Source organism: Amblyraja radiata, chromosome 33 (assembly GCF_010909765.2).
Source record: "Amblyraja radiata isolate CabotCenter1 chromosome 33, sAmbRad1.1.pri, whole genome shotgun sequence".
NCBI lineage: Eukaryota > Metazoa > Chordata > Chondrichthyes > Rajiformes > Rajidae > Amblyraja > Amblyraja radiata.
This window is the reverse complement of record NC_045988.1, coordinates 12,007,019-12,027,341: the sequence shown is the minus strand read 5'-3', so window position 1 is coordinate 12,027,341 and position 20,323 is coordinate 12,007,019. Positions and strand designations below refer to the sequence as shown.

The following is a 20,323-nucleotide window of genomic DNA, read 5'->3' as shown; positions in this document are numbered from 1 at the left end:
GCAACGCCATCTTGGTCAAGGAGAGAGCCATCATCATCTCCATATAAAAGGCACCTTCGCCATCTTAGTGAAGGAGACATTGGAATTTCTCATGGTTCTGGAGTTTTACATGATCTGGTTTTATCTTTTGGCCCCTATGACAAAATAACAATCACAATGACCGTGAATAATTTCATCAGTGTGTTTTATTCCTTTTATTTCAGAATTAAAGTAGTTTACTGTTTCACTTTCTACATAGATTGGATAACCACTTTGCAGAACCCCTTCATTCTTGCAAATTTTATTAACGTGGGAGTTTCCATGTTGTATCTCCAAACTAAACTTCTGTCCGCACCTTAACAGACATTCCCTGCTCTCTTCACAACTTAAAACGCGTTTTCTCACTTTTCTCAGAACTTCACAAAAAAAGTGAATCGGTTTCTCTCACCATAGATACTGCTTGACCATAGTGCTTCCAGCATTGTTTTTGTTTTAAATTTCCAGAACCGGCCTAATTAATGAATAACCTCAACTCTCACTCGAGGAAATTTGTTGTGTATAAATTGAGAATGCATAAGGCACCAATTACAAGGTTTTTTTAAAAAACACCAATCAGAAAGTCAACAGAAAGAAGAATTCAAAAGTGTGAAGAATCCATGGATACAATCAGGAAGTTTGATCAGTTAGCATCTTAGTTTCGATAGCATGGAAACAGGCTCTTTGGCCCACGGAATCCATGCCGACCATCGATCACCCATTCACACTAAGTCTGTTATTCCACTTTCTCATCCACTTGCTACACTCACGAGGGGTAATTTACCGTAGCCAATTAAACTACAAACCCGCATGTCTTTGGGATGTGGGACGAATCTGGAGCACCCAGAGGAAACCCACGCTGTCACACAGAGACTATGCAAACTCCACACAGACAGAGCATCCCAGATCAGGATCGAACCTGAGTTGTGAGGAAGCAGCTCTACCAGCTGCACCATTGTGCTGCCCAAAATTAGTACAAAAATATTTACAAGGCTTATTAAGAAGTATATATTGACAATTGCAAACCCTATGTTTTAGAATTTCTTTTAATGAATAAGATGAGATGGTTCAAATTAAATCATTTTAAAATGAAATCAATGATTTTTCAAAAAGGAGCTGGACAAGTTTGAGTGACTGAAATCTTCTATACGTAAAGGTCAATGGTTTGTTGGAATATGTTGCCCTGTAAGTCACCACCTGTACTCACCTTAATGAGAATTTTTCCCCTGGTCTGATCTTTTGCCTCTTTGTAGAGATCAATAGTTATGAGCGATAGGAGGTATTCAAAGATTACATTATACTAAAATGAAACTGATTCGAAGGATCAGATCAGACTAACATGTCTAATTGGGCGAATGAAACAAATATGCCCTTTTCATTCATCCAAGCTCCCCCTTCAGCCGGTCAACGCTGCAGGGGCTGACATTGAGGTGGTGCAGACATATAAATACCTTGGAGTGCACCTTGATAACAAACTGGACTGGTCTGTCAACTCTGACTCCCTCTACAAAAAAGGCCAGAGCAGACTCTTTTTCCTCAGAAGGCTCAAATCCTTCAATGTGTGTAATGATATGCTGCACATGTTTTACAACACTGTGGTTGCAAGTGTTATTTTCTACGCTGTTGTCTGCTGGGGCAACAGCATTAGTGCAAAAAAACAACAAGAAGCTGGTCAAACTGGTTAAACGAGCTAGTTCAGTGCTGGAGGGGAGAGTAGACTCTGGGATGGATGTGCTTGAGAGGCGTATGAGGCACAAGGTGCAGGCCATCCTGAAAAACCCCGGGCATCCCCTCCATGTAATTCTGGAGAGTCAAAAGAGCACTCGGAACAACAACCGGCTCCTCTCCCTGCCCTGTAGAACGGAGCGGTTCAGGAGATCCTTCACCCCTGCAGCCATTAGATTTTATAACTCGGACCGCTAGGCGTTGCGAGGACGTCATTGCATTTTGCAATTTTTAATTGTTAATTATTGGTCTTTTTAAGTATTTATTGCTCTCAGGTAGTGTCCACATTGTATTCTATGTATTTTCTGTCTGCGTTCGTTTTGAATCTGTGGGTTTGTTGGTTGGGGGCTTCAGGACATCTGAATTTCCCTGAGGGGATCAATAAAGTATTTATTATTATTATTATTACTTCAAGGAGTAGAGGTCCCCCTTTTCCAGTTCTTAAAATTTGATATATTTTATTTTTTCCCCCTCTGAAATAGAACAATCTAGAATGTTCATATTATGCCCAATAATGATCATTGTAGGGAAAGAGCCTCAAATGCCAACATGAAACAAATTACAGAAATTCAGTCTTCATGACAAGATTCCAAAGGACTAAAGCCTTTTCAATACCAACCATCACCTTTTCTCCTCAATTACAATACAGAATAATATGACCAAGTCAAAGCCACTAATGTTCATACATCTTTTACCTAGTGGACCAGACAGAAGTCACCCTTCCATACAGACTGGAAATTCAGTTGAGTCTCTTTTAACACCTTCCATTGGTAATTTTGATCACTAACGCATTTTATTTAGATTTGATTTTGCCAGCTGGTCAGGAGAAAAGCTACAGGGTATATTCATATTTATTAAATCCCTTGTGACTGAAATTTACAATTTCAAAGGGTATGAAAAGTTACAACAAAACTAGGAACATAGGGAACATTTATTAGTCGAAATAGGAACAAATTGTTTCAAACTGACATCAAAATGTAAAGATGCTACACGATTCAAGTATGCAGCATCTTATTGTTTTGGTTTCAGACTATCCCAACATCTGCAATTTTTCCACTTTGTATTAATGAATGTTCCCTGTCCGGACTTGGGATTTTTCACACATTTAAATAGGCAAATTAGCAAATAATGTGAATACCACCCATCAGCCATGTCTTTAAGATATGTCCCATTTTGGGACTTGCGAAATATAAAGTTTGAATAAGGTTATTCAAGATTAAGTCTGTGAAATAGTTCTTGGAAATCAAATTGCATAAAGTCTCCCAGCAGAATTATGTAGGATGGTTGCATTTCGGATGCAGCGAGTAGGTCATTGCCCAAAAGTTCCTCTCCTTTCACCCCGATCAGGAAATATACAGAGACCTTCTCCCCAAACAGGAGAGGAATGGAGCAGAAAAGATGATTGGGTACATGCCCCAGAAAAAACCTTCTTCCATCACACATCACGCAAATGTTCAGGAACTTTGGTTTGTATCTTGTTTGAACATGTTCAGATTCATGTCATGTTCCTCTATAAATAATCCAATGTCTCGTCCTTTACTTAAATAGGGTTCCTTTGACAAGAACACATCTTGAAAATGCACATTGTCTCTTCCACTTCAACCTGGTCTCAATCCAAATGGTTCCTGCACTATTTATGCAAACTGCTACTGCTGATAATTTTCAGTTTTCATGTCATTCAAACCAAGTGCCTCATTATGTTCAAACGTGCGCTCATATTTCTCAATCTTCATTTCTGGATCAGGATCTGGGGCATACAAATTCTGCAGAGGGAAAAAAACATTCAACATTAGTAATGACAGGAGAAAAAAACAATTAGGTGGATAATTTTCTGCAGGTCCTATAATTCTCTACACTTCAGCCTTTTTACATCAAGCAGTTCATGTTGTTACTGCAAAAGACCCAGAGTCTGCATTGGCCATTTTCGTCATTCACTGAATGGAGACAGCAAATATAATAGCATGGAGGTTCAGCGACTGGATAGATTCAGAGATCTGGACTGTTGATCCAGACAAAAGTTTGCATCCTACCACGGTAGTTGGGGAATTTGAAATCTGGTCCAGTCTCACATAATAATTGTGAATCTATTGGATTGTCAGAAAAAAAATCTCTGGTATCATAAGTAGCCTTTTGGGAAGGAAACCTGCTGACCTAGATCTAAAGAAGGGTCCCAACTTGAAACATCACCCATCCTTTTTCTCCAGAGATGCTGCCTGACCCGCTGAGTTACTCCAGCATTTTCTGCCTACCCACTGACATATCCTGGCTTGTATGTAACACCAGAGCTACCAAGATAGTTGGTTCTCAATTGAGGAGCAATTAAGCATAAGCAGAATCATAAAATACTCGATTTGCCAATTAAAGATACATCCAATTAGTGAATACATGAAAAATAATCAATATTTTATGACTGGTTAGTTTGTAAATAGTGGCTGTTCAGTGCTCAGCTTCATAACACAACTTCATGTGTAAAACCCATACAAATGTACGTGTAAAAAAACAGCGACTCCTGACATGGATATGATGGGCCAAATGGCCTCATTCATTGCTGTATTTTTCATTTTTCACCTGTGAAGTTACCATTTGCTTTTCCACCGTTTGCTCAAGCTTCCTGTTTTTCCATCATTGAATTAATTGCATTAGTACTTGCCTGGAGATAACTGTTTCCAGCTGGATCATCAAGAATAAGGTGAGCTTCTTTTTTAATCAGCATAATCTGAAGGGGGGGGATATCATAATTCAAAATGTTTATTACAAACACAAAAATATCAAAATGATCCACACAAAAAAAAAAACATCTACATGCAATTGAGGAATCCTGATGAATGAAAAATGTGACTCATTCTTTGAAGTGGGTCATCCTTTCTAGGTGCGTACAGAACCTGGCATTTCAACTTCAGATATAATGAATTGATTCAGTACAACATCACGAGATTGTACCAACTCCAAAAGGAAGCATCAACAATGGTTTTAATAATCTTGCAGAATTAATGGAAGATTGTTCCATCCAGATTACTATGGACAAATGGCTCGTATCACAGTGAAATATATGATGGATGAATATATGATAAAAGGGGACAAAATGGATACGGTGAACTGGCTCAGAACCAGTTTTAGTCATACCCAGCTGGGATTTAAGACGCATGGGCTTGAACCATTTTCTTTATTCTATCACCAAGTACAAGTGGAGGTTTATTGAGCTGTCAAAGATTTTCTTTTCTTTGTGAGCAGCTACAGTGGCAGGCACCAGGCCCCCTCACTTTACAATTTGCTTTGTTTGACTGTCCTTTGCAGAAGAACAGAAAGTCCTGTAAACATTATACTGCTAGAATTAGGAACATGGTTCACATAAAGCCCAATCATGAGGAAAAGTACAAACTTTGCAATCACCACAGTTACTCTTGTTATGATATATTATTTTTAAGCAAGGTAATCACTGGTCCTTGGTTTGGTACTAGCTTCCAGTGTAATCAGTGTACCCGCCAGACTTCATTCATACAAGATGAACTGCAGCAATACTCAGTTGCAGTTTTACAGTGACATTCTGCCATTGTGCATACTCTGAGTAAACAGAGCTAGATATCTACATTACTTTGGAAACACAAGAGACTGTATATGCTGGAATCTTGTACGAAAAATAAACTGCTGGAGGAACTTAGCGAGTCAAGCAGCATCTGTGAAGGGACATGGGCAGAGGCCATTTCAGTCTGAAGAAGGGTCCCGACCTGAAACGCGCTGCCCAAAGCCAAGTTCTCCCAGCAGTTGGTTTTTATACGTCATTCATTTACTTGGAATTAAAAAAAAAAAAATGTAAATAAAAACACAAAATGTAAATAAAAACTTTACCTCATTCAACTTGTCTGCAAATTCTTTAAGTTGTACATATTTTTCAGGAACATTGCTGTCTCCTCCATAAAATGGGTTCTTTGCCACAATCTAATACGAAGAAGAAAATATGAAAGCCTTTTTTCAGTGTTTCAATCCACAAAAGCTATCATATTGTTAGCAATATTTAACAAAACAAAAATGTTGATTCACAAGTAACCTTATAGTTTTTCCATTTGCTCCCTTGTTCCTATGTTCTTGCCGGTAGGTGATTGCCTTACTGTCACTACTTCAATAAAACTCTTGCAAGATCACTAGAATTATAATGTTCTATTATCCTCTCTCATTCCAAGATTACACTGCTCACTCTGACAGTGGAACATTTCATAGATTTCTGCTACAAATTGAGCAGAATTGATCCTATATTTCAGGATTCATATTCTTGCTTCTGATACGTGAGCATGGATATGATTTTATAAACCTCAAATGTTTATAAAACCCCGAGGGACATAGAGAGGTGAATAGTTCATTTTTTCCCCTAGGGCAGAGAAGTCTCAAACTAGAGTGCATAGATTTAAGCTGAGAGGGGAAAGATTTAAAGGAGAATTGAAGGGCAGGTTTCTCCACACAGAGGATGGTGGGCATATAAAATGAGCTACCAGAGGATGTGGTAGAGGCGAATACAATTACAATATTTAAAAATACATGAAAGTATTTAGATTGTGCACTTTAAATAATAAGTTTTGGTATTGCCTTGTTTCATAAATTATTTCAAACATTTCTCATCAAGTCAAGTCAAGTCAAGTCTAGATTATTTGTCACATACACATACAAGATATGCAGTGAAATGAAAGTGGCAATGCCTGCTAATTGTGCAAAAACAACAGAACAGAACCAGTAGTTACATTTTAGATTTTTTTTTTTTTTTTTTTAAATAGACCCAACACAACAGTAAATTAGTCCCTGGTGAGATAAGAGTTTACTGTGGGAAGAAGCTCTGTCTCATCGTCTCTGTTTTCACAGCATGACAGCGGAGGCGCTTGCCTGACCGTAGCAGCTAGAACAGTCCGTTGCTGGGGTGGTAGGGTCGGTAGTATCAGAAGCAAGAATATGAATCCTGAAATATAGGATCAATTCTGCTCAATTTGTAGCTGGCTCTGGATCTGCACATCCTGGTGTATAGGTCCTACAGGGGTTGAGTGTAGTACCCATAGAGTGTTCAGTGAAAATATTCTTCCTGCTGATGCTTCACATTGACTGATTAGTGTGAAATTTTTGATATCAGTGCTACTTTTTTTTTGGGACTGCTAGAGGGGAGGAGCAAAACCATTTCCTTCCCTTGAAGAAAGGCACAAATGCTGGAGTATCTCAGCACGACAGGCAGCATCTCTGGATGGAAGGAATGGGTGACGTTTAGGATCGAGACCTTTCTTCAGACTGAGAGTCACGGGAGAGGGAGACACAGATAAAGAATGTAAGGTGTGAAAACGAGATATCAAAGGGTACGAAATTCAAAGAAAATGTAGAATAGAAACATAGAAATTAGGTGCAGGAGTAGGCCATTCGGCCCTTCGAGCCTGCACCGCCATTCAATATGATCATGGCTGATCATCCAACTCAGTATCCCGTACCTGCCTTCTCTCCATACCCTCTGATCCCCTTAGCCACAAGGGCCACATCTAACTCCCTCTTAAATATAGCCAATGAACTGGCCTCGACTACCCTTTGTGGCAGGGAGTTCCAGAGTTTCACCAGATCATTGTTAGCTAGGGGAGGGTAACAACAAACCATACAAAGATAAAAATGTAATCAAGAGGACAGTCAGACTGGTCGGAGAACTAGGATGGGGGAAGGTATGGAGATTGAGGGAAAGCAAGGGTTACTTCAAATTAGAGAAGTTGATATTCATACCGCTGGGTTGTAAGCTGCCCAAGCAAAATATGAGGTGCTGTTCCTCCAATTTGCATTGGGCCTCACTCTGACAGTGGAGGAGGGTCAGGACAGAAAGGTATGGGAATGGGCGGCGGAGTTAGTGTTGACCAACCGGGAGATCGCCTTCCCTTCCCCTTCCATAAAAGCTGCAGCACAAGGACCCACGATAACCTTTGTTATGTATCTTTGCACTTCACACCTGAAGGTTAGTGAGATTATAAAAGGTAATTAATTACCAATTCTTTTATATCTGTCAACAGTCCTTCCAAGGTAGTAAACTTTCCTCCAAGAAGTCCCATGCCCAACTCAAATTCCAGCTCTGGAATAGATACGAAGCAGGTTTCAGACTGGAAAACAAGGACATAATTAAAAGCATGGCCACTAAACGCACAGGACATTTGCAAATAACATTTTGAAAAAGTTTAGGGATAAATGTAAAATCATAAACCAGGTTAAATGTACAAATGCAAGTAGGTTGCCCATCTTACAAAAAACCTCAACACCCAAGTACTGTAACCGGTGGCACTAAAAAGATGGTATACCTTGAGCAGGTCCCTGGTCAGGTCCGATGGGTCTGTAATCCGTAGTGTGATTTTGGTACCCAAAGCTTCAGTAGCTCCTCCTGACTTAACCTACAATTAGAAAAATAATCCGATGAATGTGACTGTATAATTCCAGCTTTTCTTTTTTTTCCCTTACTTTAATTCATCCCAATCCCCTCACCTGAAGATGGTACCATCCACAGGGTGGGTGTTTCGCCTTTAACGCCTCATTCAAGTACCCTTGTGGGCACATCAGTGAGCAATGCAGACTACTATACTAAAATGTGCAACACAATCAACAATACATGCAAACATTGCAACACAAGCCACTAAAGGTCATTGGTTTTCTCACGTTTTAACAGAAGGACATAAAAGATCACTTGGATCTACCCGTTTAGTACCCACTAGAATAAATTGAACAGTGCATTGACCAGATTAGAATCAGAACACAAGCAAATTGTTAGCAGCTCTTGCCAATATGCTAGTCAATAATTCTACTCAACATACTACTCAATTCTAGCAAGAATAAAGGGGAGGCCATTTAAAAACTGAGACGAGAAAAACTTTCACTCACATAGTTGTGAATTTGTGGAATTCTCTGACACTGAAGGCAGCAGAGGCCAATTCCCTGGATGAATTTATAAGAGCGTTAGATAGAGCTCTAGGGGCTAGTGGAATCAAGGGATATGAGGAGAAGGCAGGCACGGGTTACTGATTGTGGATGATCAGCCGTGATCACAATGAATGGCGGTGCAGGTTTGAAAGGTCAAATGGCCTCCTTCTGCACCTATTTTCTGTGTAACATCCCCTGTGAGGTTTAATACATTTTAATGGTTACTCTTTAAAATGCACTTTTGCAAGGACAACATTTGATATATATGTAAACCTGCAACTCCTTCACAAATCTTTGAATCTATGTATTGGTGATGGAAGACCAGTTACCCATAGTTATTCTTAATTTCATTAGTCCACACCAGTTTTGTCAGTAACTGTGGATAAGATCACCAGACGCTCCACTTGTTTCTGGAATGGTTCAGGGTACAGGAAGAATTAGAGGGGAATCAATGTCTTTACGAAATAAAGAACAGGAGGGGTAAAATAAATATACACACATTAAAAACCTGAGCCAACTAGTAAAGATTTACCTCATTGGTCCGGTGTCCACATGCCTCACAGTTTGTTGCCATGATGATCACCTCCTTGAAGTGTGGGATTTCTGGAAGCCTTTGGTAAAGGAAGCCACTGACAGGACTCCAGATCAAGACTTAACTCCAAAAATATTAACAATGTAACTGCAAGATAGGCAGTGAGTCTGCCATGCATGGGCTTGCCAGCGATTAATTGTTTGAATTTAGTTTATTTACAAAAGTTTAGTTTATTTGTGACAAGCAGGAACTGAAATAATTATTCCAATGAATAATATTCACGATTGCTAAGGACACAGTGAAGTCATCTGAAATGAATTCAAAGTTCTCCATTTCTGACCATAAAACTATTTGGGAGATGAAACAGTTGGAAGATAACGCTGAATACTGCCACTTTGACTATTGTTATAGGCTACTGCGGATGTGATGCATGAATAACCGAGTCATTACAAGTTTTGTTACGCCATTTCAAGTCCTGCCAAGCATGCAGGCACATTACTTTTCAGATCACTTTAATTACATCTCCTCAAAATGTAAAAAAACTGTGAAACGCATTGACCAGTAACCACCTCCCTCCAGAGATCAAGCACCTTAAAATGGGACTTGCAGTTCTTGCTAATGTGGGACAAGCTGAAATTCTTTCATAAATATACTATGATATGTTCACATTTTAAAACATTAACTTGTCTTTTCCATTCCTGATGTTGATTGATCTTTTAAGTGATTCCAGAATGTTGCATTATTTCCAATGTATTCTGAAGCTTTAATCTCGAAATATGTTACATTTTCACCCACATTATTTGTTAGGAAATACTTCAGATTAATTAAGTCAAAGCATATTATGGAGTGATGCATTAGTTTATCGCTGGGCATTGTAGTTAGTAAATAAAGAAAGAGTAAATGAACAACGAAGAGCTGGTGAATCACAGGCTGACTTGCCCTTCTGCCCATATATTTTTAGTCATACTAAGCCCAGTAATGTGTAATTAGTCTGTGCCCCAATACAATGATAATGTTTTCCTTTCCCGAAGACACACTGGCTTGTCTAGCTCACCATTCCAAACAGCAACACTATGCCGTGTTGGAAGGAACTGCAGATGCTGGTTTAAACCGAAGATAAGACACGAAAAGCTGGTGTAACTCAGCGGATCAGGCAGCATCTCTGGAGGAAAGGAGTAAGTGACGTTTCGGGTCGACATCCTTCAGACTCAGTCTCGACCCAAAACGGCACCTATTCCTTTTCGCCAGAGATGCTGCCTGAGCCGCTGAGATCCTCCAGCCTTTAGTGTCTAGCAACACTATACTACCACCATCAGGTTGCCACCCAGGATTGCTAACATAGTACTCCAACAAAAATGATTAGATTGATGGTGGGGCTTGTCATTGGTGCGATAATGAGAAGTCGAGTCGTTTCCTCTGTATGGACTGATATTAAATGAATGAAAGAGGGAAAAATAAAATAACACACGATCTGCCAATTTTGAAACTACTGCAGTTCTTAAAGTGGCAGTTGTTCAGTCAGAAGAAAAAATCCTGAAGGTAATATTTCAGGCCATTCAGAAAACAATCCATTAGGTTTTTTTCCGCCAAAACATTATCTGTTCAAATGTTCTTGTCCAACAGTAATCTGAAGAAGGGTTTCGGCCCGAAACGTCGCCTATTTCCTTCGCTCCATAGATGCTGCTGCACCCGCTGAGTTCCTCCAGCAATTTTGTGTACCTTAGTAATCACTTCAGCCTCCTCAAAGAAGCCAACACATTTCCTCTATATTTACCTTAAATAAAAATGGCACCCATTTTAACTTCATAGCACCAATTAGCTGGGAATTCCTTACAGCTTCACGGCACCCATTCTATCTGGGAATTCCTCACATTCAGGTAGAAATATCCGTTTCTCACAAGAATAAAATCTTGAACATAGGTCGGGCCAGGAGAAGTAATCCAACATTTTACAGTCCCAAGAGATATCTGTAGCCATGAATACAGTTACACACATATCCACTACCACTATAATATCCACTATATTATAATACATAGGTCTGTGTTCACCAATATTCTTGCCAGCAAACAATGCAAATGTATTCGCAGATAAGATCCCATACAGCTTGATACTCTTAAAATGGGTTAGGATTGTGTAAAGAATGGTTCAGGAACAAAGTTCTGAGAGAACAAGAAGCAAAGGCACTTGCACCATCCATCAAATGCAATCAGTGGATGAAAGAAAAATGTCAAAAGATTTTATATATATTTGTACTTTTTAAACAAAATAACGAATAAAATTAATATGTCCAACATTTAACCTTTGCTGAACAATATAATCCACCCTACAGCTTCATTCCTACCTGCAAATTCACACACATGTAAAAGGATACGTACTAGCTTCATATTGGTTTCAGCAGGAGCATTGCATTCTGGACAGTTGGTAGGAAATTTCAGCACCTATAGGAAAAAGTGAAAATGTCTTAATTTATCAACACAATTTCCCTTCTTCCTTCCACACGGCCCAAATACTATGTGATCATTTTCTGTGTGGCTGGTTGATCGCAACTGAGTGATTAAACTCCATCTCAATGGGAGATCCTATACAAGAGAATGAACCAGTCAATACATTGTATTTTTAAGTCCTCACAGAAAAACTTACTTCATGTCTTAAATCTGCTATGGTATTTTCAGTCTTCTCCTCTTGTGCACATTCCTGTAACGAGAGCAAACAAATAAAAAATGATCGTTGGCGATCAGACTTCATTTTGTTTTCATCGTCATTGCTTAGTCAATGGTCCCACTCCAAGTGGCTACCGAATAATTCAAAATCTAGTCTAGGTTGCCTTCACCTCCAAGGATGGTTGAATCTGGGCTCGATTCAGGACCTCCACAATCAGCTTTGGATATTCATCTGACCATAATAGCCACACAAAATAAATATTTTTGAAGAATGTATCACCATATGTGCCAAGAATTGGAGTTTTGAAAAAAGTTGTCATGACGCAACTACTAATGTAAGAACATAGAAATAGGAGCAATTTGAGCCTTCGAGGCGCCTCTATCATTTATTAAGATCATGATGGATCGTCTACATCAGCTCCGTTTTCCAGCACTGTTGCCATATCCCTTGATTGCCAATGTCCAGAAATCAATTGACCTCTACTTTAAATGAATCAATGCCGGAGCCTCTACAGCCCCTCAGGGTTGAAAATTCAGATGCCTCACCATCCTGTGAAGAGATTTCCCCTCATTTCAGTCTTAAATGGCCTATTACTGAATTTCTCAGCCCAGGAAACATCTTCACTGCATCAAATCTGTCAAATCCTTTAAGAAATCAACATGCTTTTGATGAGACCTCGCATTCTTCTACACTCTTGACGGATGCAAAGCCAGTCCACTCACTTGGTCCTGATCTGGCAAACTCATCAGCCCTGGGACCTACTCGGTCAATCTTTCTTTTGTATGGAGACCAACACTGTACACAATTCTCGTTGCAATCTCACAAGAGTCTAAACAGTTACATTAAGACTCCTTTCACATTCAAAATATAATTTGCCCACTTAATTGCTTGCTGCCCCTTCAGCAACTAAGGCCCTTTAAACATCAACACTGCAGATTATCAAACACTGTACATTTATTTTACATACACCAGAGTGAGTAACCTCACATTTTCTACACTATATTCCATCCACCATGTTCTCATGCACAGCTTTTTCATATCCCTTGAAACCTCTCTGTATGCTCCTTCATAATCACAATGCCACCCTAGTTTAGCACTATCAGTGATATGAAAAATAAGGTATTAGTTCCCCTTGGCCAAACCCTTAACATAGATCGTGAATAGCTGGGGCCAAAGCGCTGATCCCTGCAGTATCGCACTATCTTGTTACCAGATCAAATAGTTTACTCAAATACACTCAGAGGAAGCCAGCCAGGCAGACGAGGAAGAAAGGAAGGAAGGAATAAAACAGGAATTATTCAGATTGAAATGGAGGCGTCAAGTTATTCGTGGAGCTTCTACCTATATTGGTTCCTAGGCACCATGAATGATATATACAAGGGAATTGCACCAGTAAATACACCACATGCTGCAGTTTCATTAATGTACAGAGGTTCTCCTCTACTTTGAGCCAAACCCATTGCAACTGGTACAGGCTCCTCCACTAATGAGTCTAAGATTAACTCTTATTTTAAAAAAGACCATCAGACATGACACACTGTAATACATAGCTGTTGTCCAGTATACATTCTTCAGTATGTTATTTTCACTGCTATAGGCATCCCCTCGAATAATTGCTTGAGTTTACTTGAATGGATTTTACAAGGGGGGGGGGGGGGGGGTCATCTAGAATGTTTTCAGTCAGAAGTCCACCAATTTGTTGGCCACTTCCAATTCATTACACTAATGATCAAAACCAACAATCTCAAGCACACAATTAACAATACGCTAATAATTTAGCCTACATACACACCTGTGAAATTGTGCCTACCTGGATTCCCAGCATACTGTCCTGTTTAGCATCTCGTTTGTAATAAGTAACTGTTAAGGCCTCATCTTTCTGAGGGGTATATGGATTTTCAATAAAGCTATTCCCAGAAGGATCATCAATAATCTGTACAAGGCAAAAGAAACAATAAATAAATAAACTGTCGTTTGGTGACAGAGGAACTCTGTCAGAGTGACTATCGGGTTCTTGGTCATCTCCCTGACCAAGGCCCTTCTCCCCCGATTGCTCAGTTTGGCCGGGCGGCCAGCTCTATGAAGAGTCCTGGTGGTTCCAAAGTTCTTCCATTTAAGAATGACGGAGGCCACTGTGCTTTTTCGGTCCTGCAATGTTGTAGAAATTGTTTTATGCCCTTCCCCAGATCTGTGTCTCGACACAATCCTGTCTCGGAGGTCTACGGACAATTCCTTTGTCTTCATGGCTTGGTTTTTGCTCTGACATGCACTGTCAACTGTGGGTCCTTATATAGTCAGGTGTGCGCCTTTCCAAATCATGTCCAATCAATTTAATTTACCACTGGTGGACTCCAATCAAGTTGTAGAAACATCTCAAGGATAATCAATGGAAACAGGATGAACCTAAACTCAGTTTTGAGTGTCATAGCAAAAGGGTCTGAATTCTTATGTAAATGTTATATTTCAGTTATTTCTTTTTAACCACTGTTAACAAACCTGTTTTCGCTTCATCATTCTGTGGTATTGTATGTTGATTGATGATTAAAAAAAAAGAATTTAATCCATTTTAAAATAAAGCTGTAATGTAACAAAATGCAGAAAAAGTGAATACTTTCTGAAAGCACTGTATATAAAATTATGAGAGACATAGATAGGTAGACAGCACACGTGCAAAATGTGAAATCAAACACGGTCCCACCGTAAGAAAATCAGCAGTGACACACCACAACAGACAAGCAGCACGTCATTTACCATTGTGAAAGGAGTCTCAACTTCCTTCAACTTCTTTAGCTTCTCAATGAATTCCTCAACCTTGGAAGCCACTTCCGGATTGGTTGCCTGCAATCGTAGAGGCACACAGTTAAAAAAATATTTTATTAGGTCACGTTCCTGAATAAATGGCACGATATAGATTTAGGAGCTGTTGGCAAAGTTCAAAGTTAACTGAAGTCTGGATTACTGCTTTCACATCAAGGGATGGAATTCAGCATGTTGAGACTACACAAGTACAAGCTTTTTATCTGATAGTTAATCTCTTATTGTTAGCTTCTAATCTCTCCACAATGCTTCCTTATATATAATTTCTTAATACTATCCACAGAATTAATTCCTTGAACATTCCAGCTTCTCTTGAACTCTATGTACTCATCCTATGAATACTTTCTCTTTTCCTTCCTTCATCCTAGATTTCACGGGTTGAATCTATGCTCAGATTTGAGTGTTTCTTTCATTTCTTTCATATTCCTCTTTCCCAAGGATCATATGCTTCTGCAGTACCAACCCCTAGTTTTACTTTTCTTAAATCCATTTTGTTTCCAATGGTGTTTATTTAGTGGTTTGAATGATGGGGGAGGTTTTGATTGAACAGATGTGAAACACACATTCAGAACTGAATCAAGTTTCTTGCACTTAGTGTGAAACTAGTTCTGAAAAGCCCAAACGCAAGGGAAATGCCCCACTATTCAAAAGCACGTACCTTCCTTATAGGCTGCTCTTGCTCCAAACCCCCAATTGCTCTGTCGATTATACCCTCGATAGTAGAAAGAGCTGCAGAAACAGAATAGTTCATTATGAGAACTAATTCTTCAGTTTGTTAAAAACAGTGAATCATTGACAAATCCACACATAATCCTTGAAACACCCTAACTTCATACACTTATAGAATTAAACTCTTCAATCATATCTTCATTCAGCCCATATGTTATTAAAGCAAACATTCCTGATGCCTACAACAGACAATCCCAAGAAAGACAAAGTGCAGGAGTAAACTAGTGGGTCAAGCAGCATCCCTGGAGAACATGGATGGGTGACGTTTTAGGTTGGGATCCTATTTCCGACTAAAGATATGACACCAGGTCTGACACCATCATGCCCAACTCCCTTTGTAACTTCAGTTGTGAATTTTACAGGGATTTATCGGTTAATCCAATGGTAGTCTTACCTCCTTTCTGCGTAAATGGTGGAATCTCAAAATCAAGTTCAGGGATTCTGGTCGTCGCACTGTCAGCTTTCACAACCTCGCGATTTAGGTCCTGCGCAGTACAGTAAGGCAGGAATAATGTCAGATTAAGTCTGAGAATCTAAATGAAGTTATTAAATATCAATGTGGCATTTTTCCCTGTAATTATATGTCCCAGTATTATATCTCAGCCTATAAGCTATTTAACTTGAAAGAATCTTAGCCACATGTATACTGTCCTTTCAGAATAACCACATGGAAAATAACACTGTGCTCCAATCAAAGAATGTGATCTAATATTCATCCTCAGGATTTAAAACTATTTAGTGTCATTTCCACCCTAGCAACACAAACCAGGAACTAAGCAGGCCAGGTAATCAAGCATTAGAGCAGATGACAAAGCCTGACCAAAGCAGCATGTTTCAAATAGCCTTGCATTAGGAGAAAAGTGAAGAAACAAAAGTGGAAGAATTGGGGAGAATTGTCATTATGAGAGCTTGAGGCATGATAGGCAAGCAGGGGCAATCAAAAACTGGGATGCTGCAGATGGTAATATTAAAGGGGCACAGAGATCTAGAGGGCTTTAGCACTGAAGCAGCACGGAAGCAGATTTCAGAGATGGGGTTAGGGACACAAAAGGAATTTGCAAATAAAGTTTTTTTTTAAAACCAGGACACAACAGGTCTTGACTGAAATAACTGTACACATTAGAAAATGGGCTGCAGCGATTTAATGACTTTATTTACATAGGAGGCCAGATTAAAGAGCATTGAAATGGTCAAAGAGCTAACGTTAAATGGTGGACAAGGTTTCCAACAGCAGAACTTGAGCGAAGTAAGAGAAACGTAAGATGATATTGTGTAGATCACAGCAATGGCGTTAACTTGTGGTCACAAGTAGATCCCCGATAGCCAACTCAAGCTCAACAACGGATTGGGTTCTAGTCGAGTGAACATTCTGGTAAAACATTCACATCAGGTTGGGACACAGCAGAGAATGATGTTCAAGGTCAGGTTTAGAGTCCAGAGCAAGGCCTTCAACCCAAAATGTCGAATGTCCATTTCTATCCACAAATATTACCTGAACCGTTGAGTTCCTATAGCAGCTCTCCTTTTATTTTGATTGGGGGGAAAATAGTTGTCTGGCTTGAGTCAGCTACGCCCAATAGGGTTTTACTTTTCAAAGGTCTTTTATTGTCACGTGTACCAATTAAGGTACAATGATATTCAAATTACCATACAGCCATACTAAAAAAAGCAACAATAGACAATAGACATTGGACAGTAGGTACAGGAGTAGGCCATTTGGCCCTCGAGCCAGCACCGCCATTCAATGTGATCATGGCTAATTATCCACAATCAGTACCCGTTCCTGCCTTCTCACCATATCCCTTGACTCCACTATCTTTAAGAGCTCTATCCAACTCTCTCTAGAAAGCATCCAGAGAATTGGCCTCCACTGCCTTCTGAAGCAGTGAATTCCGGATTCACAACTCTCTGGGTGAAAATGTTTTTCCTCATCTCCGTTCTAAATGGCCTACCCCTTATTCTTAAACTATGGCCCCTGGTCGGGGCAGTCGAAGCTCCTGCGGTTTGGAGCTTCCGAAGTCGGTCTCTATCCAGGGACTGCAAACTCCACTATGTTAAGTCCGCAGGCTCCCGCGGTTGGAGCTCCTAGGTCGATCCCTGGCAAGGGGATTGTGAGCTACACGATGGTGATTATGATGCACATTAACAAATTCCCACGTTGCACATGGTCATGTGGCATACTGCATAATACAAAAGTCTCATCATCATTCTGCAGCAAGTTTCAGAAGCAATACAGAAAAGGGTAACAAACTGATAATGGAGTTTGAACATACAATGATGATAGGGTAGAAGAGTCTGGGATTGTTTACGAGGCTCACCTGTGTGGAAGAAGCATGCAGAGTGTACTGCACTCCCTGCTCCTGGATCTTCCCAGCTGACTGGATCTCATTGTTCACACAACCACAGTTTTCACAGGCAAATGAACTAACAATAATTTCTTTGAAGAACGGAATCTTTGTCAACAGCAACCTGGTCATCCCCTTTAATAGCCAAACACAAACAAAGGTATTATTGGTCTGCATCATCCATCAAAAAAAAAGGTATGTAATTCCCAAGATGAAGTATCTAATGGGCAAGAACATTACAATAGCTAGTCTGCTGCTTTCCATTTAATAAAGATGGCAACAAATTGCAATCTACATTTTGACATATTCACCAGTATCTGCAGTTCCTTGTTTCTGCTAACCTGTTCCAATTCCTGACAATATTCCCCACAGAGACAAGTGATTAAGATTGAAAAATATCTGTATTCTGAAACTTCCTCATCATCCCTAACCAACATCAGCACTCAACCCCCTCCTCTGCCAGTACCCACAACCCAGGCCACATCTGCATTATTCACCCCCAAGATCCCCACAATTGTCCGTAGACCACATCCTCCATGAATGCCCACTCACCTTAAATTTCAATGACAAATCCTCACCACTGCCCATTCTCCACCCATCAATATCATTGCCAGCACCAAGGGCCTTAACCCACACCAAACCTGATCCCCCACCCCCCTAATTAATGCCTCTGAACCTCACCCCCTATTTACGGCCAGGCCTCTAACTATCAAAGATCTTATAGCTCTGCTATAGGATCTTTGCTAACTATCCCTCTCCTCCCCAATTAATGCCAGGCTCCTATCTCATCCCAACCCTCCCCACCCCAATCAATACCAGGCCTGTAACTCTCACCCCAAATTAATGCCCAGGCCGCCAGCCCTCACCCTCCCATTAATGTCAGGTTTGTAACACTCAATGCCTTGGCTCATAATCCTAATTCTCACTCCATTAACCCCCAGTTTCCCAACTGTCACACTATTGCCCAGCCCCCTAACTCTCACCCTCCCATTAATGCCAGGTCTCTAGCCCTCAATTAATGCCTTGGCTTCTCACCCTCATTCCCACTCCATTAATGCCCATGTCATTAACCCTCCCACTGATGCCAGGCCCCCCGGCCCCGACATCAGCTTCAACCACCCACCCCCCTGACTCACATTCTGGAAGCAGTTCATGCACAGACTCTCGATCTGCGTCGGACCGAAATCGTCCGAATCCTCGGCGCTCAGGTCGGGGAAGAGCGAGCCGGAGCCTGTGCTGTCCTCGCTGGTGCTCAGCGCCATCTCCCCTCCTGACCCCGGCCTGGTCCTGGTCCTGGTCCCCGGCCTTGTCCTGGTCCTGGTCCCCGGGCCTCACGCCGACGCCACAAGGAGCAGCAACGACACTTGCTCCCTGACTGCACCACTGCCCCCTCGCCGGGAGGACCAGCCTCGGCAACACTACAGGCAATAATGTTACACCCTCCTTCAGACCCAGAACCGCCCCCTATCCAGAGATGCTGCCCAAAGCTCCTCTCTATAATGTTTAAGAAGGAACTGCTTATTTGCCACTTTTCATTTCACTGCACATCACGTATGTGTATGTGACGAATAAACTTGACTTGACAGATGCTGAAAAATCGAAGGTACACAAAAATGCTGGAGAAACTCAGCGGGTGCAGCAGCATCTATGGAGCGAAGGAAATAGGCAACGTTTCGTCCCGAAACGTTGCCTATTTCCTTCGCTCCATAGATGCTGCTGCACCCGCTGAGTTTCTCCAGCATTTTTGCGTACTTTCAAGAATGCTTGGTCCCTTCACAGTTTCAGCTCTCAGTTATTCTCTCTCCCACTCTGCAAAAAAAGTCACCAAAGAGACATATTTTATTACAGATGCTAAGCAATGTTTTCAAATGCGTGGAATAAAGGCAACATTTATATTCTGGTTTCCCTAACTTTTGGGGATACCAGTTGTTGACTGCGTATCGCGGAACAGTTGCCCTGTGACTGAGGTGTGAGCTGGGCGAAAGGACACAGCTCAGTCACCTTCTTCAGTCTCCTCCTCGCTATAATCTTTGACGCTGCCTGTCCCGCCTAGTTACTCCAGCTTTTTGTATCTATCTTCGATTTAACCCACCAGCCCTCCCTTCACAACTAGGAACTGGAGATGCTAGTTCACAAAAAACAGACACAGGGTGCTGTGAAAAAGCAATTGTTTCATGTTGCATTTAGGGGATAGTAAATACAGAGTTTATCCTCCTTGAGAGCAATAGTAAAGTGCAGATATAAAGTATAATTTATATATAAGTTAAAGTATGAAAGTATGATTTTTAAATGACATAAGATTAAAAGCTACAAATGTTCATAGAGAATATAATTGAAAGGCACTACAGATGCTGGTTTAGACCAAAGATAGAATGATAAAATGAAATCATTTTGAGTAACGCAGTGGATCAGGCAGCATCTCTGGGGAAAATGAACAGATGATATTTTCAAATGGACAGGCTTATAGAGACTAGGCTGAATCACTGAAAGATGGTTTGCGGGTGCAGCATTTAGGAAGGCAATTGTTATATAGGCTTTTATTGCAAGATTAATTGAGTGTAAGAATCAAGACATCTCATGGAAAGTA

General features: G+C 40.5%; 1 protein-coding gene across 1 annotated transcript; it reads right to left on the bottom strand.

The window, feature by feature from the left end:
* Positions 1–2,175: 2,175 nt before the first annotated feature.
* zpr1 (ZPR1 zinc finger) lies at positions 2,176–19,126 on the bottom strand. Its single transcript, XM_033049993.1, has 14 exons — positions 18,873–19,126; positions 17,710–17,871; positions 15,786–15,876; positions 15,321–15,391; positions 14,597–14,683; positions 13,656–13,778; positions 11,825–11,878; positions 11,556–11,622; positions 9,185–9,255; positions 8,040–8,129; positions 7,734–7,844; positions 5,587–5,676; positions 4,391–4,456; positions 2,176–3,503 (listed from the first exon to the last, which is right to left on the bottom strand). Exons 1-14 carry the CDS (start codon positions 18,996–18,998, stop codon positions 3,387–3,389), a joined length of 1,326 nt encoding a protein of 441 aa, XP_032905884.1. The 5' UTR covers positions 18,999–19,126; the 3' UTR covers positions 2,176–3,386.
* Between the last annotated feature and the right edge of the window lie 1,197 nt (positions 19,127–20,323).

What these genes read in the sequence shown, in the direction of transcription:
- zpr1 (XM_033049993.1), bottom strand. Translation starts at nt 18,998, where the DNA reads ATGGCGCTGAGCACCAGCGAGGACAGCACAGGCTCCGGCTCGCTCTTC. An exon ending in TGCATGCTTCTTCCACACAG is followed by an intron (nt 15,877 to 17,709) that starts GTGAGCCTCGTA and finishes TGTACTGCGCAG; the next exon opens with GACCTAAATCGCGAGGTTGT. An exon ending in TGACAGATATAAAAGAATTG is followed by an intron (nt 5,677 to 7,733) that starts GTAATTAATTAC and finishes TCTTCGTATTAG; the next exon opens with ATTGTGGCAAAGAACCCATT.